This window comes from Erythrolamprus reginae, chromosome Z (genome assembly GCF_031021105.1).
Source record: "Erythrolamprus reginae isolate rEryReg1 chromosome Z, rEryReg1.hap1, whole genome shotgun sequence".
Taxonomy (NCBI): domain Eukaryota; kingdom Metazoa; phylum Chordata; class Lepidosauria; order Squamata; family Dipsadidae; genus Erythrolamprus; species Erythrolamprus reginae.
In genome coordinates, this window is record NC_091963.1 from 64,566,216 (window position 1) to 64,593,068 (window position 26,853).

The 26,853-nt window shown below is 42.6% G+C and overlaps 1 protein-coding gene across 2 annotated transcripts in view; it reads right to left on the bottom strand.

Moving 5' to 3' along the window:
- POU6F2 (POU class 6 homeobox 2) overlaps positions 1-26,853 on the bottom strand; it is a 639,429-nt gene that overhangs the window by 31,715 nt on the left and 580,861 nt on the right. For both annotated transcript variants that reach the window (XM_070767398.1, XM_070767397.1), the window contains exons 6-7: positions 21,657-21,863; positions 19,977-20,145 (exon numbers count right to left, since the gene is read on the bottom strand). In XM_070767398.1, the coding sequence (XP_070623499.1) occupies positions 19,977-20,145; positions 21,657-21,863 (376 nt within the window). The remainder of the gene's footprint in view (positions 1-19,976; positions 20,146-21,656; positions 21,864-26,853) is intronic.

A 26,853-nucleotide genomic window follows, 5' to 3' on the forward strand; every position in this document is an offset into this window, starting at 1 on the left:
TTTGGTCATTTTGGTAGTTATTTTTTTCTCTTTCAATTTAATGATTAGCCCCTCCGGGACCAACCATCTAAATTGAATTTCGCGTCTAATAAGTTTTGCTGTCAAATAGTGGAGGTCCCTCCTCTTTTCACAAATTCTTCTCGGGACTTGCTTCAATATTATTATCTCCTTCCCCTTATATGTTATTTTTAGAAGTTAGAAAAGGAAAACATCTGCATTGTAGGAGATTTTAATCCGATATTGGATATTAAAAAAGACTATAAGGAGACAGGGAAAATAAACAATAGAAAAAGATTACTGACAGAATTTTTTAACATGGTAAGTGAGTATAAACTAAAAGATATTTGGAGAGAGAGAAACCTGGAACAAAAAAAGTGTACATACTTTTCCAATCCATATAAATCGTGGTCCAGATTGGGCATGATATGGGCAGATATTGAGTTAGAAATGGATATTATAAATGTGGAAATTGAACCTAACATATGGGCTGACCATAACCCTGTAACAATAATAATTAAAGGAGAGCTAAAAAAAAGAACTAGATGGACAATGAACTCTAAAATAATACAAGAAATAGAATATAAACAATGGATTGAAAAAGAATTAAACGTTTTTCTATCAGTTAATTGGAACAACGACACCACTATCCAGAATATTTGGGATACAACAAAAGCATATATAAGAGGATTAACAATAGGATATACTGTTAAGAAAAACAAAAATAAATACAAAGAAATGAACAATCTCCAAAGTAGAATAAAGGAATTAGAAATTAAATTGCAAAATGACCCTAATGATTTGAAAAATAAAGAAGAAAAGGACCTACTTATTCATAAAATGAATTTGGCATTACAAGAAGAAATATCCATAAAAAAGAAAACAAAACAAAATTACTTTGAACATGCTAATGAGCCTGGTAGATGGCTTGCATATAAACTAAAAAAAGAAAAAGAAAGAAAATATATACAACAACTTGAAGATAAATTAGGGAATAGAAAATCTGAAATGGAGAAGAAAAAGCAAATAATTATGGAATATTTCCAAGAACTGTATAAAAAAGATACAATAGAAAAGGGTGATACACAGGCTTATTTAGATCAAGCAAACAGACCAGAAATATCAGAACCATATAGAAATAGAATGGAAGAGGATACTACAATATCTGAATTGGAAAGAGCAATACAAAAGCAGAAAAATAACAAAACCCCTGGCCCAGATGAGTTTTATAAAAATATGCAGGAATCTATTAAAAGTTTATTATTAGTGACCTTTAACGAAGTTATAATTAAAGGGAAGAAGCTACAATCATAGGGAGAAGGATTGATTACTTTAATCCCAAAAGATAAAAATAAAAAAACATATGAGTAAACAATACAGGCCCATTTCACTACTTAATAATGATTATAAAATATTTGCCACAATTATTGCGGAACGGTTGAAAAATATAATTAGTGAAATAATTCATCCCAATCAGAATGTTTTTTTACCAAACAGAAATATTGGAAACAACACAAGAATGCTATTAGATATTCTTGAATATTATGAATTACGTCTGGAAAAATCCATAGCATTAATATTTCTTGATGCTGAGAAGGCCTTTGATAATTTGAATTTGATTTTTTTTTTACAACAAATAATAAAAATGAAATTTGGAGAAAAATTCAATAGAACTATACAAACTTTATATACAGAACAAGTGGCTAAAATTATAATTAATGGCGACATTACAAAAAATATAAATATTGAGAAAGGAGTTAGACAGGGATGCCCATTATTCCCTTTAATATTTATCTTAGCAATTGAAATTCTTCTGATTCAAGTATGAGCTAATAGATATAAAAGGTCTTAAAATTAAAAATCAAGAGTATAAATTATTAATATTTGCTGATGATTTAGTATTTAATATAGAAGGACCATTAGAAACTGGAGGAAAACTTTTAGAAGAGATTAGCAAGTTCGGTAAAGTAGCAGGTCTACGGAGTCTACGGAGAGGGGCGGCATACAAATCTGATTAATAAAGAATAATAATAAATAAATAAATAAATAAATAAAGGTTTAAAGATGAATAAACAAAAGACTAAAATAATTTCTAAAAAATTAATGGACAAGGAAAATCAAAAATTGGAAGGAAAACTTGGAATCCAGATAGAAAAAAAAATTAAGTACTTAGCTGTAAATATAACTGCAAAAGCCACAACAATGAAGGATGGTAACTATCCACAACTACTAGGAAAAATAGAGGGGAAACTTATTAAATAGAATAAATTACCTATTTCAATGATAGGTAGAATCTCAGCAATTAAAATGGTAATCCTCCCACAATTATTGTATCTCTTTCAAACAATCCCAACTAATTTAAATAAAAAATATTTTGAAAAATTGAATAAAATGTTGACAAATTTTGTATGGGCAGGGAAAAGGCCAAGAATTAGATTGTCCTATTTACAGGAAAACAGGAGGCAATGGGGCTTTGGACTCCCTGATTTTCAACTTTACCACCAAGCAGCAATAATAGCTTGGCTCAAGGAATGGATTATTTTAAAAAATAAAAGACTTCTTCTGCTCGAGGGACATGACTTACATCTGGGCTGGCACATATTTATTATGGACGGAAAAGATAAAAAACTTACTTTAAGAGACATAGTCAGAAATGTCATAAATGCGATATGGACAAAAATAAAAAATCAGCATTATTTACAAATTCCTGGGTGGTTCTCCCCAATGGAGGCTACGATGCACCCCAACATGATTGATACTAAAAAATTAATTACATATTATGACTTGCTAAATGAAAGAGGAGAATTAAAAACAAATACACAATTAGATAGTGAAAGAATTAAAATTGATTGGTGGCCACTAATGCAAATAAAAGCAAGATTTGAAGAAGATAAAAGAAAAAGAGGAATACTAAAAAAGAAATCAGAGTTAGACTTGATAATATTAGGCCAAGATAAAAAAATGATTTCTAGAATATAGAACTTTCTGTTAAAACACAAAATGCAGAGTTATAACTTAAAAGGGAATATCCAAAGCTGGCACAAAAATTTTGAATATGATATTAATTCAGATAAATGGGACATAATTTAGAATAAAAATTATAAATTAACCAAATCGGTCGCCTACAAAGAAAATATATAAAAAATGTATTATAGGTGGCATCTCCCACCAGCACGACTGGCGCAAATGTACCCTTTACTAAAACCAATTTGCTGGAGATGTAATGAGAAAGCAGGGACTTATTTTCACATATTGTTCTGGGACAGGTTCAACTTTCCCAGTCAGATAACTCAGCACAAAGAGGTATCACAGATCATTTTATTACAGGAATTCTCACAATAACTCACAGTTATGATGCAATTCTTCTGCAGTATAATCTTTCCCATTGTGCAGGTAAAAAGAGATTGAATTGACCCCAGCTCTGGGTGTGGCATCTACATGCTAGCTGGCTTAATGAGTGAAGACAAAGGCCCACTGGAATGTTCTCTCTAATTACCCCTCATCCCGAGTCAGAGCCAATAGGAATACACAAATGTGGTCACATGTAAAACTACATTACCCAGAGTGCAATTTCACTACATTTCCCCTAATGCAATATCTTAAAGAAACATGCCTAAATACAGTCCAACTATCTCTGTCTCTGGGGACAGCACACTCTCTGCCTGGAATTTGTAAAATTCCACTACTAACTAGCAAATATAATAAACAAAAATATAGGCTAAATAGTGCAACTTAACTATCTTACTAAGATAAACAATGAATCGTATAAACAATGTAACATAACTATCTAATTGACTAAATAAAGGGCATAGCATAACAGTCTATCTGAACTAAATAACAATGGTAAATGAAGCATATCATCAAACAATGCAAACACTGAGGTAGACACAAGGCATGCAGAGCTTGAGGTTCAGTCTTGAAGTTCAGTCTTTCTTCTCAGCAAGACAAGGTCGGTGACTGGTCTGATGTAGAGTTTCTTGGCAAGAGTTTTTGAGTTGTGGCCTGAGTCATGTGGCTTTGCGACTTGCACCTCAACTTGGCGCACTAGTCCGTCGGAGCTGGGCATAACTTGGTACACAAGCCCTATAGGCCAAGAGTTCCGCAGTGTGTCCTTTTCTTTCAACAGGACGAGGTCCCCTTCTTCGAGATTTGGTTCTGTGGTCTCCCATTTCCGGCGGACCTGAAGGGTGATCAAGTATTCTTGTTTCCATCATTTCCAGAAGATGTTGGCCAGCAGTTGAACTTGTCTCCACTGCTGCTTATAACTGTCCTTGGGTACAAAGATCCCTTGTGGAGCCGGCCATTTGCATTAACAGGGTGGCTGGCAACAGGACAGTAGGATTTTCTGGATCTGAAGAGAGTGGCCCCAAAAAGTCGTGCATTGATGATAGCGGACACTTCTGCCATGAGGGTTGTAAGAACCTCACTTCTCAGCATGGGTACTTTAGTCAACATGGAATCAAAAATTTTTTGTGCTGTGCCGATCATTCTTTCCCATGCTCCTCCCATATGGGATGCATGAAGAGGGTTAAATACCCATATACAGCTTTGGGCTTTCAGGTAATTATCAATTGCTGTGTTGCAGTGAATGCCTTCATTGATCTGAGGCTCTTTGCAAGCTCCCACAAAGTTTGTCCCTCGGTCAGATCTGAACACTTTGACTGGGCCTCTGTGAGCTTGGAACCTTCTTAGTGCATTAATGAAGGAAGAGCTGTCCATGGAGTCGATAACTTCAATGTGGATGGCTCGAATGCTGAGGCATGTGAAGAGGACGGCCCAACGTTTGCTGTGAGCCTGACCACCTCTGGTTCGACAAGCAGATACTGACCATGGGCCAAAAACATCTAGACCAACATAAGTGAATGGCGGCTCAGTGCTTAGACGTTCTGGTGGCAGGTCAGCCATCAGCTGATATTTAGTCTTACTTTGTTGTTTGCGGCAATGCAGACACTTATGTAAGATGGTTGAAATGAGTTTCCTGGCTCCCACGATCCAGATTCCTGCAGCTCTAACCGCTCCCTCAATGAAGTGCCTGCCTTGATGTTCAACGGCTTCATGATGGTGTTGTACTAACAAGTTAGTTACATGATGACGAGCGGGAAGGATGATGGTGTGTTTTGCAATTGAGTCTATGTCAGCCTTGCTCAAACGTCCCCCAACTCGTAGCATGTTGTGGCTGTCAAGATATGGGTTCAGAGTCAGAAGTGGGCTCGATTTTGGAATTGGTCTTTTAGCTTTTAAGCATTCAAACTCCATGGAGTAGACACTTTGTTGTATGTCCCGTAGAATCCCTCTTTCTGCTTGGGTATAGCTTTCCCTAATGTCTACCTGTGCAGTTGCTCTGTGATGCAGAAAGCATACGATCACTGCTACCCCCCGTACAATAGATTTCCATTTAGAGAAAGTTTTGAAGGTGAGTGGTCTTAGGTCGAGTTTCCTTGTTTCCTTGATCATGGTTGCTGAGCAGGCAGTAAAGATAGATATATCTTGGCCCTGTACAGATGCTTGAGGCCGAATATCATTATCTTGGTCTGGATCAATAAGGTTGTAATGTTCTGATTTCTGTGGTGTCAGATTCTGAGGGCACATTAAGAACTCGGGATCCTTTACCCAGGTGGATTCGTCCAATTTGGTCACAGGCACGGATCGTGTGGCATGATCTGCAGGGTTCTTATCTGTTGGCACAAAATGCCATTGCTCTGGACTCGATGATCTTCTGATTCTGTCCACTCTATTGCCTACATAGAGATAAAAGCGTCTCATTTGGTTGTGGATATAGCCGAGTACCACCTTGCTATCCGTGTAGAAGGTGGTGGGTTGTAGATCGGGGTCTATTGTCTTGGTTATCAAGTCTGCGAGTTCTACAGGTAGCACTGCACCACAGAGCTCTAATCTTGGTATGGTGTGACCGTGTTGTGGTGCTAGCTTCGCCTTCCCCATAACAAAGCCAATGTATATGTCGCCCTCCCCACCATAGACTCTGATGTATGCCACAGTTGCTATTGCCTGTGTGGATGCATCGCGGAAGATGTGCAGCTCCTTTCTTAACGCGGTGGCAGGCGAGATGGGAACATATGCACGTTGTATGCTGACATTTTGAAGATTACTCAGGGAGCCACATCATGACTCCCATTTTTGTTTCTGCTCTTCCGGAAGTGGTTCATCCCAATCTTTGGCATCCTGGGAGAGCACTCGTAGAAGGAACCTTCCTTTGATAGTTACAGGCAAGGCAAACCCTAGGGGGTCAAAGAGACTATTTACTGATGACAGTACTCCTCTCCTTGTGAAAACAGCTTCTTGAGCTGGGGCTCTGAAGGTAAAAACGTCCTTCTTTAAGTCCCAGCACAGGCCAAGACTCTGTTGTACAAGAGGAGTGTCAGCTGCGAAATCGAGGTCTTGCAGTCCCTTGGCGTGGTCTTCGGGATTGAAGGCTTTCAGCACTTCTTCACTATTGGGCGCTATTTTATGCAGTTTAAAATTTGCTACTGCTAGCATCCGACGTGTTCTTGTCAGTAGGTCTATGGCTTCTATTGGAGTAGGTACAGATTTCAAACCATCGTCTACATAAAAATCTCTTTCGACAAAGCATCTAGCATCTGCACCGTGTTTGGCTTCGCCTATGTGACCAGTGTGTTGTAGGCCATAGTTGGCAATTGCAGGTAAAGAACCATTACCGAAGACATGCACTCGCATTCTATATTCTGTGATCCGCTGGTCATGCTGTTCATCGCTGAACCACAGGAAGCACAGGAAATTGCGGTGATCTTCTCTGACAAGGAATGAGTAGAACATCTGCTGGATGTCAGCCATGAAGGCTATGGCCTCCTTCCTGAAGTGAATAAGCACACCTAGCAGGCTGTTGGTAAGGTTGGGTCCTGTAAGAAGGACTGTGTTCAATGAAAGGTTTTGGAACTGAGCAATTGCATCGAAGACTACTCTTATCTGCCCAGGCTTTTGTGGGTGGTACACTCCAAAGAATGGCAGGCACCAGCATTCTTCGCCCTTAATCAGGGATGGGGCGAGTTTGGCATGTCTGTTCTGGATCATTTTGTCCATAAACTCCACCAGGTGAGCTTTCATCTTGGGCTTCCTGTTCATGAGCCTTCTCAGACTAAAGAGGCAAGAGAGAGATTGCTCAAGGTTGTCAGGCAGGCGTGGTCTGGGTGTGCGGAAAGGCAGCCGTGCAACCCAGCTACCACTATTGTCCTGTTTAAGTTCCTTTTCCATGAGCTGCAGAAAATGTTTATCTTCTATCGACATGCCTAAGTCGTTGTCCTCTTTGCTGGTTTGGAACACTGCCGCCCCTAGAACTGGGTTGTCTGATGAAATTGTGAAGTGGTCTTGGCATGGTTTCAGGTGGGATGCTCTACCATTGCTGAGAACGGTGGTCGCAGATGCGTTCACCTGATTAGGGGCTCTCATCCTATTGATACAGGCAGTTCCGAAAATAGCCCATCCAAATACAGATTTGATGGCGATTGGAGCTTCTGCCTGGCCTTTTGGGCCTTTAACCACTTCACGGGTATATGAAAGTCCAGGGGCATCTGCTCCCAACAAGAGCAGGACTTCTGCTTTGGGGTCCAAGGGAGGAAAAAGGTTAGCTAAGTGCTTCAAGTGAGGTATACTACTTACTACTTCTGGTGTCGCGATCTGCCTGCGATCGCCCGGTATGTTGTCGCATTCTGGCAATGGCAGCAGTGTGAACTTTTCTCTTCCATCTAATGATTCTATACAGAATCCAGTTACTTTCCTCCCCGCCGTGCACTGGTATCCAGTGCATGTTGATAGCATGTAGCGAATTTCCTCAGTCTGAATGTCAAAAAGGTCAAAAAATGCAGGTTTAGCTAATGGCCTGCTGCTCTGCGAGTCCAGTATTACATACATGTTCATGGCTTTTCCTGGGTGTCCCGCTGGGTAGACCTTGGCTAAGTATATGTGGTGGCATGACCGAGGCACTGGTGATCCATCGCATATAGCTGTGCAGCCAATATTAATGGCTGCTGGTGTCTGAGTTTCCATAGACACAATGGATCCATCGAGGTAAGCTTTGTAATAGTGAGGAGGGAATCTTGCGATCCGGCGCATGCAATGTCATATGACTTTGTTGCGTCAGGCTGTTGGAATCGTTCTTGACGTAGTGAGTTTTGTTCATCTATATAGGTCTGGACTCGATTGTTTGGGTCCTCTTCCTTCAACTCTATAGGGTTGAACTTGGGGGTAGCGATCTGAATCTCCTCTAGTAGAGCGGCAGCTCTCGCTATCGTTAGCCTGGCCTCTCTTTCACTCTGCAAAAAATCAAGTTCGGCTTGAATTCTGGCTGTCTCTTCGACTTGTTTAGCCTGTAACCTGCCCATTTCTTTCTTTTTTAATTGCTCTTGCTTTGCCAGCTCTAGGGTCACCTTAGCTACCTGTATTTCAATTCGTGCCTTTGCAGCTTCGTTGACCAGACTCTCTGCTCTCGAGGCTCTGGATGTATGGCTACGGCTGGAAGATTGTCATGAGACACTGCTGCTTGCATGAGACTGGGCTGTCTTGGAGTGAAAGGAGGAGGCTTTCTTTGAGCGATAGGATGCCTCTGATGTGGGTTTATTATATGTTGTGCCCTGGATGTGTGCTGAGGAGGATTTCTCAGAGACGTGTGTAGAGATTCTAGGTGGCTGTGGTGATGGTGTGCATGAAGGATAAAACAGCTTGTGTGTATCCTTGCTGCTTGTCAGGATTTCTGCTTGAAGCTGGTTATGGGGCTGAAACTCGGGGTTGAGAAAATGAAATTTGCATAGGAAAGACCTCTCTTGTTCCTTGTTCTTCTTCTGGAGATGTTGCAGGCTCTCCAGCAGGTTCTTGTCCTGCAGCTTCTTTTGTATGCTACTTAGCTGACATTCACTGTCTTTCCAAGATATGTAAGTCTTCTTGCAATCTGTATGTAGTGACTGAATTTTATCTGGGGAAATGTCCTCTTCCTTAATGTCGGAGAAGTGTAATAATCTCTTCCCAAGTGTTTGACAGTTCTGGTAGTATTTGTCCCATTCCATAGTTAGGTCCTGCACGGTCTCAGTAAGTTTTCTATTTGATCTCAAATTGTAGCTTTTCTGAATTGCCCCTGCTTCTTCTGAAGTGTATGGGTTAAACTCAGAGATTGTGTTGTCATTGGGCAAGTAGTTCTGTATTTCTGTCAAAGCAAATGTTTCTTCTTCAATTGGGAAGGATTCCATGATATCAGTGTCTTCATTTGCATCAAAATTGATTAGGGCGACCTGCTCTTCTTATGCTGCAGTTAAGGGGAAGAGATTTGCAATTTGCCCTTTGGCTACTAGGGGGTGCTGTTGGTGTTTGAGAGTGGGAGGCACTCGGGCTTTGCTCTTTGCTGTACAGGCATGTTAGGCTATGCTTGGCTTGCTTTGGACAACAGGGTGTGCTATAGGCTTGGTAGTGGGCTACACTTGGCTTGTTTGGCTTTAATGTGTTTAGCAAAATTCAGCTGGTGGCCAGTAGAGGGAGGCGGCAATCATATTTTAAGCTTTGGCATATTTTAACTGAGATTCAAAGTGTGACCACCAGATGGCGATGCTTCTTTGCTAGTAAAGGCTTAGGTGCACTGGCCCTTTAATTCCTTTGTCTGAAGGGAGCCATGTGCTGTTTTCTAGAACAAGCATTCAATCCTCAGGCATAACTTTCATATAGGCTTCTTAGTTAGTGTTGTGGAGAGAGGCAAAGACTCTGAGTTTGTAGATTTACAAATAGTTGAAACAGGCAAGCATAATAGTCTTTAAATGCAAACGTGCCCCCCTTCTTCCTTTATGCTGAACAGATTAGAGCAATACTTTTCCAAGGCAGTAACTGAGGGGAAAGAAGTGGGGGGAATTTCCTTTCTCTTATAGATTAGATAGATTAGATTTATTGGATTTATATGCCGCCCCTCTCTGAAAACTCAGGGCGGCTCACAACAATAATAAAAAACAGTACACAATAACAAATCCAATGCCCACCAATCTAATTACAATTTAAAATTAGTAATTTCATAAAACAATCCCAATATATATAAAAAACAGGCACACAGTCAATCAATCAACAAAACAGCATGGGCAAGGGGGAGGTGTTTTAGTTCTCCCATGCCTGACGGCAGAGGTGGGTCTTAAGGAGTTTACGAAAGGCAGAGAGGGTGGGGGCAATCCTAATCTCAGGGGGGAGCTGGTTCCAGAGGGTCAGGGCCCCCTCAGAGAAGGCTCTTCCCCTGGGTCCCGCCAGACGACATTGTTTAGTCGACGGGACCTGAAGAAGGCCGACTCTGTGGGACCTAACCGGTTGCTGGGATTCGTGCGGCAGAAGGCGGTCCTGAAGATATTCTGGTCCAGTGCCATGAAGGGCTTTATAGGTCATAACCAACACTTTGAATTGTGACCGGAAACTGATCGGCAACCAATGCAGACTGCGGAGTGTTGGAGTAATATGGGCATACTTAGAGAAGCCCATAATTGCTCTCGCAGCTGCATTCTGCACGATCTGAAGTTTCCGAACACTTTTCAAAGGTAGCCCCATGTAGAGAGCGTTACAGTTGTCGAGCCTCGAGGTGATGAGGGCATGAGTGACTGTGAGCAGTGACTCCCGGTCCAAATAGGGCCGCAGCTGGCGCACCAGGCGAACCTGAGCAAACGCCCCCCTCGCCACAGCTGAAAGGTGTTTCTCTAATGTGAGCTGTGGATCGAGGAGGATGCCCAAGTTGCGGACCCTCTCTGAGGGGGTCAATAATTCCCCCTCCCAGGGTGATGGACGGACAGATAGAATTGTCCTTGGGAGGCAAAACCCACAGCCACTCCGTCTTGTCTGGATTGAGTTTGAGTTTGTTGACACTCATCCAGGCCCCAACAGCCTCCAGGCACCAGCACATCACTTCCACTGCTTCGTTGACTGGACATGGGGTGGAGATGTACAGCTGGGTATCATCGGTGTATTGATGATACCTCACCCCATGCCCTTGGATGATCTCACCCAGCGGTTTCATGTAGATATTAAATAGCAGGGGGGAGAGGACCGACCCCTGAGGCACCCCACAAGGGAGAAACCTCGGGGTCGACCTCTGACCCACCACTAACACTGACTGTGACCGACCGGAGAGGTAGGAGGAGAACCACTGAAGAACAATGCCTCCCACTCCCAACCCCTCCAGCCTGCGCAGAAGGATACCATGGTCGATAGTATCGAAAGCCGCTGAGAGGTCAAGGAGCACCAGGACAGAGGACAGTCCCCTGTCCTGGGCCCGCCAGAGATCATCCATCAACGCGACCAAAGCAGTTTCCGTGCTGTAGCCGGGCCTGAATCCAGACTGCTGAGGACCTAGATAATTGGCTTCTTCCAAGGACCGCTGGAGTTGAAGTGCCACCACCTTCTCAACAACCTTCCCCATGAAGGGAAGGTTGGAGACTGGACGGTAGTTATTAAGCACGGCTGGGTCCAGGGAGGGCTTCTTGAGGAGGGGGCGCACAAACGCCTCCTTATAAAGGGGCGGAAAGGACCCCCTCCCCAAGGAGGCGTTGACAATCTCCTGGACCCAGCTCCGTGTCACCCATCGACTGGCCGAAACCAGCCAAGAGGGACACAGATCCAGTAAACAGGTGGTGGAACTCACAGCTCCAATGGCCTTGTCCACTTCATCAGGTGTCACCAAGTCAAACTCCTCCCAGACAGATGGGCAAAGACGTTTAGCCCCAGTCACCTCGACTGACTCATTGTCAGTCGATTCTGTTTCTTAAGGCTTCAGAAGACAGTGACATAGCATGCAGCAACCTCAGAATGGGAATTTAAAGCTTCTGGTCATCAGGAAGAGGGATCAGACCTCTTTCAGGCTATTAAGTTTGCAGGGAAACAGAGGGAGGTTAATCTTTTTTAGTAGACTGATTACTTCTTTAAAACAGGTTATTTCTTTAAGGCAGCAGTGATTGCTTTGAAGGCTTGCAGCTGTGCCAAGGGACATGAATTTCTTCTCTTTTTACTGTTCTGGGACAGGTTCAACTTTCCCAGTCAGATAACTCAGCACAAAGAGGTATCACAGATCATTTTATTACAGGAATTCTCACAATAACTCACAGTTATGAGGCGATTCTTCTGCAGTATAATCTTTCCCATTGTGCAGGTAAAAAGAGATTGAATTGACCCCAGCTCTGGGTGTGGCATCTACATGCTAGCTGGCTTAATGAGTGAAGACAAAGGCCCACTGGAATGTTCTCTCTAATTACCCCTCATCCCGAGTCAGAGCCAATAGAAATACACAAATGTGGTCACATGTAAAACTACATTACCCAGAGTGCAATTTCACTACATTTCCTCTAATGCAATATCTTAAAGAAACATGCCTAAATACAGTCCAACTATCTCTGTCTCTGGGGACAGCACACATATGGTGGACCTGCCCACAAATCAAGAAATTCTGGAGTAAAATACAAAATTGGATAGAGGAACTGACTAAAATTCAAATTAACAAAAAACCTGAAGTATTTTTATGAGGCATCATAGATCAGAATATGAAAAACCCCCCAATATTATTTAATATTACATATTTTGACAGCGGCCAAAATTTTAACCGCACAATTCTGGAAACAGAAAGATCTACCAGATGATTCCATACTAAGAAAAAATATGGACTGCACTGAAGCAGACATGATGACACTCAAAATAAACAATAAAGAAGACTCCAAATATTATAAAACATGGAACAATTTTTATGAATGGTTAAAAATAAGAAATAAATAAAAATGAGATATTTATATGAAATATATATACATATTTTAAAAAAAGAAATGAATTTACATAAATGTTAAACTCTTTAAGACAAATTATTAATAATTTGATAAGAAATGTATTATTATACCTATGATGGATTCTAAGCGGTCAAAAGCACAACAAAATCGTAAATTAAGTGAATAACCAAGACCAATTTTCTTACATTATCACTCATATCAGCTGTCAAATTGACTTACTCTAAGATGTGTTTGATGGACATGTACAAAATAATCATTAGATATTTTTGTTTGTTGTTTTGTTTTGTTTGTCTGCGTTTTTTTCTATGTTTTAATGTAAATAATTCAATTAAAAAAAACAATTTTTTTTCATCAGTTAACTTAATGAACTCTTTGTATTACTTGGATGTTATACTTAGAAAAGCACTTGAAACAGTTTTCCTAAAACTAGAGATGTTGTGCCTGGCTGCACTTTTAATAAAAATAGCCGTAGGCTGATAATATTAAAAAATAGATATAATCTTTTAGGTCAGTGATGGCGAATCTTTTTTGGGTGTGTGCGCGCATGATAGCATGCATGTGCGTGCCCACAATCATAATACAATGCTCTCCCCCTGTGCATGCACACAACCTCTGCAATGTCCCTGTGCATGCGCACTCTCCCCCGCATTGCCATCCAGCACATGCCCACTGAAGCCTCTACACTTCGGCTAGGCCCAATTGGCCATTTTTCACTGTCCCCTGGGTTCAGGAGGGTTTCCTGAAGACTGGGGAGAGCAAAATGATCAAAAAGAAGGCTGAAAATCAGCTGACTAGTGCGCACATGGGCACTGGAGCTGGTATAGGGCAATGCCTCGCATGCTCTCAGGCATGACTCTGCATGCCACTTGTGGCACCTTTGCCATAGGTTCACCATCTCTGTTTTAGGTTCCTCTGGTAACTAAAAAGCCTCTAACAAGATGAGACCTTACATTTGGTGTAACTTTTTCCAGCACGGAAACTGTCCTGTCTAGCCCAGTTAATTAGCAGTAATTAATCCATAATTAAGATTCAAAAGCACGCACAGCCTTATACATTTTGTCTTTATAAATGAGCACGTAAAAAACAGTGATGAGATCATTGGAATGCCTGTCTGACTGCCAACTCGGCTGTTATCAACAAAAGCACTACGCTTTTGAAAAGAAATGATACCTCAGGAGGAAGAGGTTATAGAAAAGATTACAACTTGTGTGGAGATGGATAAATTAACGTTGGAAATTAAAAACAAAGAAGAATCTGATTTGTACAAATGTTGGGATATGTTCTACTGGTGGTTAGGAAAAAGGATAAAGTAATTAATGTACATTTGATTAATGCTTAATCGATAAAGTTATTGCCTGGTAATAGAATTTATTGTTAAATATAAGATGACTTATATGACTTAAGATTTGTATTTTTTCAAAACTTCTGTATATGACTAATTCAACAGAGCTATAATAGAAAGTCAATATAGTTAGAACTGTTTTTAGGATATGCTACATTTTCATCCAATTTTTTGGTTTTTTTAAATGTCTTTGTGTTGTTTTGTGTACTGTATTTTCTTATGTATTTAAATGAAAGTTAAATTAAAAAAACAAAAGCAAAAGCACTATGCCTGCCAAAATAGGCTCATAAAATCAATTTCATTAGCTCTTACAGTTTTTTACTCACAAATTCCATTCAAAACCAGGATTTTTCAAGACCCCAGAGGATTAGGAGAAGCTTTTTTGCTATAAATCTTTGCTCTCCATATTGGAACGTTAAACTTCTCGAACTACTTTTCCCACAAGCCTTCCTTTTTATACTGCCTGTGATGACAAGCTATACATAGATGTATTCAATGCCTGAATTCACGTCCATAGAGATATTCGTGCCTATCTCTCATTCTTCTAATTCTGGCATCTAAGATTGGCTCCTCTATGTTCCCTCATCCTCTAAGACATTGCCATAGCTGGGGGTTCTGCAATCTCTAGCAAACTGTAGCTTAGCTTAGCTTAGCTCAGTGTTTCTCAATTGTTTCCTGTTGTGCCTCCCCTTAGGCAAAAGTAAACATTTCACACACACTCCACACTCTCCGCCAAAATGATTGTTTGCAATATTCAGCACGTTTTTTGCTGAAAAACCTCAAGCGGCTTATCAGCTTAATTTATTTGACTTCATGTTGTCAGCTTCCTTCATTCAATGCCATTTGGTTTACCCTGCATTCTATTTCTCTAGGTAATACATAAGACATTGATGCTTTAACAATGGAGTTCTTTACAACATCATAGAAAACATAGATTTCTTGATTATCCCAAATCAGTACCCAGATGTAGTTTAAGAGAAAATAAGAGATCCCATCTGGAAGAAAAGGGAAAAAATTATGCATTCTTGCTCAAATACATCAGAAACATGCATATACACTGAACAAAATTGACATAATATTGAGTTTCTTTGCTGAGCTGGCAAAAATAATCTACATAATTATGTACGGCCGGCATTTTAAAACAGTAGCAGATGCTCTGAACCTCTGCCAGCGAACGTGGGCTGTAAATCCACAGTAACTGAATCTAAACATGCTTGGGATAATAATATATCCACACTAAGATGAAATAGAGGAGATAGCACAGAGGCAGGCTAAAAGGACCATAGTTCTTTTTCTGCCATAAATCTTCAGTTTCATGTTTATACCCCAAGACAGTTCCTTAAAACCATTTAACTCAAACTACACTTGCCCTTTTATACCATTATGCAGTTGTGTTCAATTAGAGCGGAGCCTGCTAATGCTATCTGATACCGACAGACTAACCACCTTAGAGGTTTCCCTTTATGTTTAGGGAGTTATATGGTGGAGGTTATTTTGCCATACAGGGCAAAGGCTTGTAGTTAATCCCAGTACAGCATGGGAGGCGGCAAATGTCAGTGGGCTATCCAGATTGTTTAACATAGTTTATGGGGTATATTCCTGTCTGGGGTTATGTATTCCCTTAGATGGTCTCGCCAAACTGATCAAGGTCTTAGATAACTCTAGGCGGGCACAAGGATGGTTTGGCCAACCCTGTACAGTTTAATTCCCCTTCACCCTGGCGATCCTTCGGGTTTGACTTCTAATGTAGGGGTGCGGGAGGCGTCTCGGTTATAGCAGACTATCACCCGCCCATTTAGGGGAAACGAAAGTAGCAGAGCTGATAGTGTTTTTTATTACACCATTTCTGAGCCTTGCCTCCCTTGGCATTTCACCATCTATGCTGGCTGCCTTTAATGGCTTAGCCATTAATGTAAGTAATGGTCAACAACTGAACTTATCATGGCCATGCGGTAGACCATGGACTCCCTGGCTTCTTTGCGTAGGGATCTGGAACTGATACTGGGAGTGGGCAGTTGCTCTAAGCCTTCCTCCTTTTAAGTAGGAGCACCCAGTAGGAGCAACTGCACATTCTCCTTTTGGGTATCTTTTCAAGATGATGGGCCGCCTCTCCCCATGAACTATAGGTTGGTGCAACTTAGGGGATTGGAGAGGGGATGCCCATGGGACTCACCTTATCCAATTTCCCTCGGGGATTGGAGGGTGAGCTCCTCCCACATGCTTATGGGCATGGCTCGGATCCAGAGATGGCTACCTTCACCTGGATCAGCAAGGAGTTATGCCCAATAGTTGCCTATGAATGTTTTGACAGGTAAATTCCGCCCCATTAGTTGTTGGCCTCTGCAGGTCCTTTGTTTACATTGTTATAACGTTTGATTTACATTATTTAAATTGACATTATTTAAATTTATGCTAATTTAATAAAGTGACCCATTATTAAATTCCAGCTACTGTCTCATCATTGTTACTCCGCTTCCGGGGCAATGCCACTTTTCATCCACTATCCTACTTTTTGCAATATGTATCTCAATGCTGGGCACTATATTTATTTCTTAGGTCCCCCCTCCTCCAAGAGTAAGTTATAGTTTAAAAATATTTGTTAAAACTGATAGTGTTGGCATGGGCATGGGAAAAGGGGCATGGGAGGCAAGTAATAAAATATGCATTGTGTTGCAAACTCTTCCTCATATGTATTTGTTTGCCATGTTGTACTGCACATATGAAAGGACAGAACATGTGTCATATTATCATGATGCACATTTTGTCATTATTTTGTTTATTATTTCTGTAAACTATAAGGATTAGGTAGATGGACTATTTTTTTAAAGTATCAAAGAAAGAAATCAAAGGGACAGAAAAATGACAATAAATGTTTGTCTTATCGGTTATACTATGGTTGGTTCATTGATGAATTAATTTGATTTGATTTCTTAAATTCCTGGTCCTGCTTTTCAATGATTTTAGTCAAGGAATAAATATTAATAATTAACATTTTCTGCTGTGGCTTGACTTCATGGCTCCAATCCTTCCCCGCAGGGAGGCGGAACCGACTAGGTGGTTCTGCCCCAGGTGCCTGATGGATCCAGAAGGTTTTCAGAGGGTGCTTGGGGTTTTACCGGATACACTCATACACAGCTCGGCGGAGTCTCTTGCTGAGGCCTGGAACAGGGCTGTGACGGAGGCTCTTGACCAAATTGTGCCATTGCGACCTCTTTGTGGCACTAGACCCGGTAGAGCTCTGTGGTTCACCGGAGAGCTCTGGGTGTTGAAATGCCAGAAGAGACGTCTAGAGCAGTGGTGGAAGAGTAAATCTGAATCTGATCGAACACTTGTAAAAGCTCATATTAAGACTTACAAAGTGGCTCTCAAGGTGGCAAGATGTGCATCCCATGCCGCCTTGATCGCGTCAGCGGAATCCCACCCAGCCGCTCGGTTTAGGGTGACCTGCTCCCTTCTTAATTGGGGGGGATGGGAAACCCTTACAGAGCAGTGCCGAGGACTTTAACTCATTTTTCGCTGATAAAGTCGCTCAGATCCAGACAGACCTTGACTCTGATTGGATAGCAGTGTCGGCTGACAACAAGTCAGTTGAGGTGATTGGGGCCCGTCTTTGTCCATCTGTCTGGGAGGAGTTTGACCTGGTGACACCTGATGAAGTGGACAAGGCCATTGGAGCTGTGAGTTCCGCCACCTGTTTACTGGATCCGTGTCCCTCTTGGCTGGTTTCAGCCAGCAGAGAGGTGACACAGAGCTGAGTCCAGGAGATTGTCAACACTTCCTTGAGGGGGGGGGGGTACTTTCTGGCTCCTTACAAGGAGGCACTCATGCGCCCCCTCCTCAAGAAGCCTTCCCTGGATCCAGCCGTACTTAATAACTATCGTCCAGTCTCCAACCTTCCCTTTATGGGGAAGGTTGTCGAGAAGGTGGTGTTGCTCCAGCTCCAGTGGTCCTTGGAAGAAGCCAATTATCTAGGCCCTCAACAGTTGGGATTCAGGCCCATCTACAGCATGGAAACTGCTTTGGTCGTGCTGATGGATGATCTCTGGCTGTCCCGGGACAGGGGTTTATCCTCTGTCCTGGTGCTTCTTGACCTCTCAGTGGCTTTCAATACCATCGACCATGGTATCCTTTTGTGCAGGCTGGAGGGGTTGGGAGTGGGAGGCACTGTTCTGCAGTGGTTCTCCTCCTACCTCTCTGGTCGGTTGCAGTTGGTGTTAGTGGAGATTGATTGCTCCCTTGTGGGGTGCCTTAGGGCTCGGTCCTCTCCCCCCTGCTATTTAATATCTAATGAAACTGCTGGGTGAGATCATCCAAGGGCATGGGGTGAGGTATCATCAGTATGTTGATGATACCCAGTTATACATCTTCACCCCATGTCCAGTCGGTGAAGCAGTGGAAGTGATGTGCCAGTGCCTGTAGGCTGTTGGGGTCTGGATGGGTGTCAACAGGCTCAAACTCAACCCTGACAAGATGGAGTGGCTGTGGGTTTTGCCTTCCAAAGAAAATTCCATTTGTCCATCCATTACCCTGGGGAGGGAATTATTGACCCCATCAGAGAGGGTTTACAACTTGGGCATCCTCCTCGATCCACAGCTGACATTGGAACATCATCTTTCAGCTGTGGCGAGGAGGGCGTTTGCCCAGGTTCGCCTGGTGCACCAGTTGTGGCCCTATTTGGACTGGGAGTCACTGCTCACAGTCACTCATGCCCTCATCACCTCGAGGTTCGACTACTGCAACGCTCTCTACATGGGGCTACCTCTGAAAAGTGTTCGGAAACTTCAGATCATGCAGAATGCGGCTGCGAGAGCAATCATAGGCTTCCCTTGGTATGCCCATGTCTCATCAACACTCTGCAGCCTGCACTGGCTGCCGATCAGCTTCCGGTCACAATTCAAAGTGCTGGTTATGACCTATAAAGCCCTACATGGCATCGGACCAGAATATCTCTGGGACTGCCTTCTGCTGCACGAATCCCAGTGGCCAATTAGGTCCCACAGAGTTGGCCTTCTCCCGGTCCCGTCGACTAAACAATGTCGGCTGGCGGGACCCAGGGCAAGAGCCTTCTCTGTGGTGGCCCCGGCCCTCTGAAATCAACTCTCTCCAGGGATTCGAACAGCCCCACCCTCCTCGCCTTCCATAAAATGTTGAAGACCCACCTTTGTTGCCAGGCATGGAGATAATTACCATCCTCTCCGCCCTTTTTTGTTACATTTTCGGCCTTACTGTATGACAGATTAGGTTGAATGTGTATGATTGTATAGTTAGGGATTTTACTATGTTATTAAGGTTTTTTAAATTGATTTTATTTTTGTACTATTGGATTTGTAATGTATTGTATCACTGTTATGTTGTGAGACGCCCCGAGTCTTCAGAGAGGAGTGGCATACAAATCTAATAAATAATAATAATAATAATTATTATTATTATTATTATTATTTAATTATATAATTAATTATATAATTAATTATAACAACAACAATAATTAACATTTTATGGGAAAAGATTCTTCTTTTTATGCTTCCTTTTTACATGATTCTTTTCTCATGGAAAAGAAATAAAAACTTTTGATACTTAAAAAAAATCTATCTGCCTAATCTTTATACGTAGATAAAGATTAAATGTATATGAAGGTAGGCATATATGTGTGTGAATGTGTATTCATATTTTTAATTTCAATGATCCATTGGGTTTATTGCGTTTGTTGTATGTGTATACACAGCCACACATAAATGTAGATGTAAGTATATATACATAGATGTAGAAGAGGACAACTTGCAGCAAAGTGGATGGACTCAATTATAGTGGCAATTGGTGCCCTGTGGAAAGAGACCAGTAGATAGAGAAGGTAGTAGACAAAAATAGGATAAGAGTGCAGTACTTACTGTTGACTAATTGCCCAACACTCAAAGCTGAAGATGAGGTGGATGAGGAAGAGGAAGAAGAAGCCTGGTGCACTGGGCTTTGAGATATAGATGATTGACTATGAGTCAGGTGTAGAAGACTGGTCTGTGAGGCTGCTTGTCCTACTTGTGTTTGAGAGGGCTGATGGAGCTACAGGCAAAGACAAAGACATTTTCAGCAATAAAATTAAGATGTTCATAATATAAGGTGACCAGATTTGAACTTTGTTAAAGTGGGACACCATTGCTGGAGGGGGGGGGGAGATGGACTTCAACTCCCAGAAAGCTACAGGCTATAGAAGGAGGCAAAATACCCTTCCAAAAGCAAATCGCCTTTCTCTTCTCGACACTCACCATTGCTGCACTCAATATTTAATCAACAAGCCAGGCTGAAAGCCCTTGTAACTATTGGAATCCATATTACAGTATGCCTACTGGAGAAATCTCAAGACACCTGCAAAGTATGGCTACCTCTGCTTTCAAAACCTGGTGCCGAACAAGAACACTCAAACCAACTGCTACCGCTTTGAATGGGGCACACTGAAAAGGCTACATTTCCCAGAGAGTCTTGGGAGCGGAACATGGTTAAAGTTGATTCAAATGTGATGCAGTCTAAGAAAGTAAGAAATTAAAGCAATGTCTTCTATATTCTGGGGGATGCATTTGGTGGCTGGCCATCTGCAACATGTAAAAAAATTGGGGGTCTGTGTAGAAATATCTGGGGTTTTACTATTATTATTCATATTTTATTGGTCCTAAAGCATTTCCTTTCTCTGGGCACTGGGGGAAGTTTATTCCCTCTCCCAGCACCCAGAGAAAGGAAGCGCTTTATTTGCTGAGGGCAGTCCAGAGAAAGAAAAATCGGGACTTTTAAAAAACCCCATAGGACGTGGGACAAATGATTAAAAACGGGACTGTCCCACCAAAAGCAGGACATCTGGTCACCTTATCATAATACCCCTTACCTATCTCTACCATTCCCCCTCACTGGCTCCTCCAGGCCTCCTCACCCTGTGTGTCACCTTTGTGACTTATCCTTCAAAGATCTTTGGAGTTTGAGTTAGGGATTGGGGGCAGGATGCTCCATTTCTTAGTGTGCCGCATGAACCAGAAGTGTCCTTCACTTTTGGATTGGCCACAATGCAATGCCATTCCGTAAATGGAATTGTGCCATACAACCCAGGAACAAAGAGGCCTGGTCTGCTTCCCTAATGCAAGCTCCAAAGAGTTCTATATAATCTGCCATGATCCATAGGCTCCAGAGATCACAACCAACTCTGTCCCTAAATTTACTCTTGGAAGAAAACACCATTTTAGATTTAAATTTAAAAATGGTGTTCACTTGCAGAAGCAAACCATGTGGCCTAAAGGTGAAGTGGCATATTCTTCTCCACTGGATCTCAACAATTCTGCAGATACTGGTAGAGATTTCCTGAATCTAAACTCCAGAGATTTTAGAAGAAGAGCTACAAAGATAACTGAGTGATCAGTGATGAGGCGGAGTGTGCAGAACTCAGTGATGAGGCAGAGCATGCAGGACTCAGTGGATGGGAAGCAAGCTCAAGTTTAGGGGGGAATCAAGGGGCAGGAATGGGATATTCTGCTTAATGACCCCTTTAATGTTTAATATTCAACTTAATGGCTGCATTAATGCTCATTTACTTGTTGGCCTGATTTGAGAGGTGACAGTGTAATTCCTTGTGTGTTGATTACTGGCAATATCTGGTTTCCAATGACTGTTGCAATGATTTGACCTTGGGCATTGGTCAATAACTGTGGTGTGATTGGCTGCACTTGAAGGCCCTGAGCTCCTCTTGCTGCTTGATTGGATGAGACTGGATTAGGCATTAGTGGAATTGTCCCAATAATCTGAAAGAAATAGAAAGCAGAAATTCTGTATATTATAAATATTTCATTGTGAAATTAATATATCTAAGAACACAAAGTATTTTAGCTGTTTGAAACTCATACTTTGTCCAATTAATTTATTAGCCGTGACCATATATTGTAATTGATATACTGTAAATTAGCAGTCTTTATCAATCTGTCTTATTACATTCTACTATTTTGCTTGTCTTCTGCTATTCTTCCCTTGAAGTCTTGAATTCCAAAACATCAAGGGACATATTTTAAAGCTAACAATTAGAGGAGATTAATTGATGAATTGGAGATGCCAAAATTCTTTCAAAAAGGTGGATAATCTTTTGGTGTCCCATAGCAATAACTTTGGAGAGAGAAAGGTCACTATGGGAGGCAGGGGGAAAGAATAATGCAAGTAGATAAATTGAAACCACAGTATAAACCAGTGGTGGTGGTGGTGGTTGTATTAAAACAGTTTTTAAAAATCTTTTTTCTACATTAACCTCACTTTTGAGATGGTTGATTCCTTGTTAACCTGTAATATGACTGTTTTAGGGCCCTTTAGTACTATGACTGTTTTAGGACCTTCGACTATGTGCAAATTTTCCAACTAAAATAGCAATAACAATAGCACTTAGACTTATATACTGCTTCATAGTGCTTTACAGCCCTGTCTAAGTGGTTTACAGAGTTAGCATGTTGCACCCAACAATCTGGGTCCTCACTTAACTGACCTCGGAAAGATGGAAAGCTGAGTCAGCCTTGAGCTGGTGAGTATCAAATTACTGGTAGTAAGCAGTGAGTTAGCCTGCAATACTGCAGTCTAACACTGCACCACCATGGCAATGATCAACTTTAGCAAGCACTCAAAAAGCTGTTTGTTTGTTTGTTTGTTTGTTTGTTTGTTTGACTCCTATGCTGCCCTTCTCGAAGTGACTCAGGGCGGCGTACAACATAATGAAAACAATATTAAAAGAAATCTAATTATTTTTTAAAAAATAATTATTTATAAAATCGTAAAAAGTGCCCATCTGCAGTCATTCCCATTCATTCAATTCAATCATTCACAACATCGGCTGGAGACAATCTCATCTCTTACGGCCCCCATGCCTGCCAGCAGAGGTAGGTCTTCAGAGCTTCATGAAAGACCAGGAGGGAGGGAGTGGTATGTATCTCCGGGGGGAATTTGTTCCAGAGGGCCGGGGCTACCACAGAGAAGGTTCTTCCCCTAGACCCCGCCAGACAATTTTGGCTGACAGGACCTGGAGAAGGCCAGCTCTGTGGCACCTAACCAGGGTGCATGAGGCAGAAGACGGTCCCGCAGGTAATCTGGTCCTAAGCCATGTAGAACTTTGTAGGTCATAACCAGCACTTTGAATTGTGCCCAGAGACCAATTGGCAATCAGTGAAGCTGACGGAGTGAGGTTGAAATGTGGGCAGATCTTGGGAGCCCCACAATAGCTCGCACAGTAGCATTTTGCACCATTTGCAGTCTCTGAACACTCTTCAAAGGCAGCCGCATGTAGGGAGCATTGCAGTAATTGAACCTTGAGGTGATAAGGGCTTGAGCGACCTTGAGAAGTGATTCCCTGTCCAAATAGGGCTGCAACTGGTGCACAAGGCATATCCATATGAACGCCCCCCTCACCACAGCCGTGAGATGGTCTTCTAAGCTCAACTGTGGATCAAAACCCATAGCCACTCCATCTTGTCGGGGTTGAGCCTGAGCCTATTAATGCCCATCCAGATCTTGACAACCTCCAGACACCTGCACATTACCTGCACTGCTTCACTGAGTTGACTCAAGGTGGAGATGTATAGCTGAGTATCATCAGCATACTGATGGTAATTCACCCTCTGCCATTGGATGATCTCACCAGCAGTTTCATGTAGATATTAAACAGTAGGGGCGAGAGGATCGACCCCTGAGGAACCCACAAGGGAGGGACCTAGGAGTTGACTTCTGGCCACCTGCCACCATCGACTGTGACCGGCTAGAGAGGTAGGAGGTGAACCACCACAGGACACTGCCTCGGACCTTAACCCCTCCAGCTTGTGCAGAAGAATACCACGATCAATGGTATAGAAAGCTGCTGAGAGGTCAAGAAGTACAAAGATAGAGGATTGCCACCTATCCCGGGCCTGCCAGAGATCCTCCATCAGTGTGACCAAAGCAGTTTCAGTGCTGTAGCTGGGCCTGAATCCTGACTGCTGAGGATCCAGATAATCAGCTTCATCCAAGGACTATTGGAGCTGGAGTGATACTACCTTCTCAACAACCTTCCCTATAAAGGGAAGATTGGAGAACAGGAAAATAGTTGTTCATAGGGTCCAGAGAAGGCTTCTTGAGGAGGAGGCGCACAACTGCCTCCTTGCAGGGAGCCGGAAAGGACCCCTCCCTCAGAGAATGGTTGACCCAGCCCCATGTCACCTCCCTCCTGGCAAAACCAGGTCAAACTCCTCCCACACATCAGGACTAAGACAAGCCTCTGTCACCTCAACTGACTCATTGTCAGCCGATAGTGTATTTCATTCAAAGCCAAGGTCTGTCCAGATCTGAGAGATTTTATCTAGGAAAAACTCATTAAAATCCTCTGCACTACCCTGCAAGGGTTCATCAACTCCCCCCTGGTTAAGGAGTGAGTGAGTCACCCTAAACAGGGTGGCTGGGCGAGATTCCGCTGATGCAATCTTGCTGTCTTGAGCACCACTTTATAAGTCTCAATATTAGTTCTTAAAAATGTTTGGTTGGATTTACATCCAACACATCTCTACACATCTCTTCTGGCATTTTATCCCCGTGAGTTTCTCGGTAAACCAAGGATCTCTCTGGGGTCTACTACCACAGAGAGATCGCAAAAGTGCAATTCAGTCTAGAGCCCCCCTTGCAGCCGTATTCCAGGCCAATACCAGAGACTCCATCAAACTGTGGATAAGCAAATTTGGTAAAACCCGAAGCACTCTCTGAATGTCCGTCAGGTCCATCAGATGCCTGGGATGGAACCACCTAATTGGAGAAGGACTGGAGCCTGAAACCCAAACCCTAGCAGAAAATAATGTGACCATGACAAGGGCAGAATGTCTAGGCCCCTTTAATTCAGATCATTACTCAGCTGCTCCGAGAGGAATACCATGTTGGGCGTGTGTCCCCCTTCATGAGTCAGACCCTGAATTACTTGAGTCAGGTTCATGGTTGCCATGGAAGCCATGAACTCCTATGCCAACCCAGAGGACTGGCTGAGTGATGGTGTGTTGAAGTCCCCATGTCTTGGGAACTCCACCATCAACCCGGCCACCTCCTTGAGCAGCTTGAAATGCATCTGGGAGGCAGGTATGTGAGCCACAAGCCCACCTGAACTCTTAGGTCTAGCTTCACAAAGAGGGACTCACAACCCCCTATCAAAGGAGCAGAAAGCCTGCATAGTTTGAGGGTCAGCCACTCCTCCCCACTTCCCTGGAGTCGTGGCTGATGGCACAACTGAAATCCATCTGGGCACATTTCAGAGCCAGCCAGGTCTCAGTAACACAAGCCAGGCCAGCCTCTTCATCCGGGAGTAAATCCTGGATGGGGGAGCTTTATTAACAACCGACCTGGCATTGAGCAGTAACAGCTTGAGCCCAGGGTCTAGATTTCTCCTATCACCAGGACCTCGGGTCAGACTTGTGGAGCCAGAACAAGGAATCGCTTTCAAGCAGTGGGGCCTCATTCCCAGAGTGTGGCCTACCCCATGGCCCCCACCATGTCGGCTTCTCCCCAGCAAGACAAGAATAGTCCGACCCTCTGCCTCTTTAGAGATTGACACACCCATCCTTCCAGCCTCTCCATAATCTAGCAAGTTGGCCTTCCCATTCCTCTGAATCAGCCCATGTCCTTCCCAATCTAATCCATTTTCCTCTAATCCATTCAGTTGCAATAAATTATAAAAACTCTCCCCCAACCCACCCAACCCCCTATAAAACCCTTCCCCTTAATATTTTTTAAACAGTCAATTAATAAATCACAAGCTCAAGATGTATGATATTACCTTCACCCCCACCCACCCCAAGTATCATCACTCCTATGAATAATAAATAAAAAGGCATTAGGGTCCAAAGTTTCTTTGACATAATGTTCCTGTTCAAATAATGACCTTCCTGAATTGTCCAGTTTAGTAATAGGTCTAAAATATGGCCCTCATTATGTCTACAAAAGGGTTCAGGTTCGCTATATTGATATTAAATACCAGTCTAACAAGGAAAAACACTAGCATGCTCATAACCACAGCAATCTCAAATCATGATTCATAGTTTGCAGATGTTGCCCATATATAGATGTTAGTGGTTCACTACTATGTTCTCAGTCTTGGCATTGGTCTTCTCACCCTCACCACCAAGATCAGTCCTTCCTCAGCTCCGCTCTCCACATCTTCACCAGCAGTTCTCATCCATTGGCTTAGCAGTATGCGTCCTTCTTTCGCAAATGTGCTCCACCCACTCAGGCACTGCCTCCTCCAACTACTCTCCCTTGCCGGCTAGGCAGTCCTGCTCTGCCCATGCAGGCACCATTTGCTTCTGCCTCCATCAGCTCAATTTTCTGCTGGCTGGTAATGTTAATTCTTCCTCCCTCATCTCCATTGCCAGCTGCTCTCATCTTCTGGCAACTCAACAGTGATATAGCTCAGCTCAGCAGTCCGTTTGTAATCTAAACTCCTTCATCTTCCCAGTGCTCATTCCACATAAAAGTCATTTCCATCTCCACTGCCACTACCTCGTTACCGTAGTTGGTTAGCTGCCAGTTGCTCTCATTGCTGGCAGTCCAAGATTGAATCAGTAGCTTGGCTTGGCTTAGTGAAGTTTAATATTTATTATTTATTTATTTATTGGATTTCTATGCTGCCCCTCTCCAAAGACTCGGGGCAGCTCACAACATATAAAACATACAATGCAAAATATTTTAATCCAATTAACTAATTAAAAATCTAACCCCCTCCCCCAAAACCACAAATAACAATCATTCCAT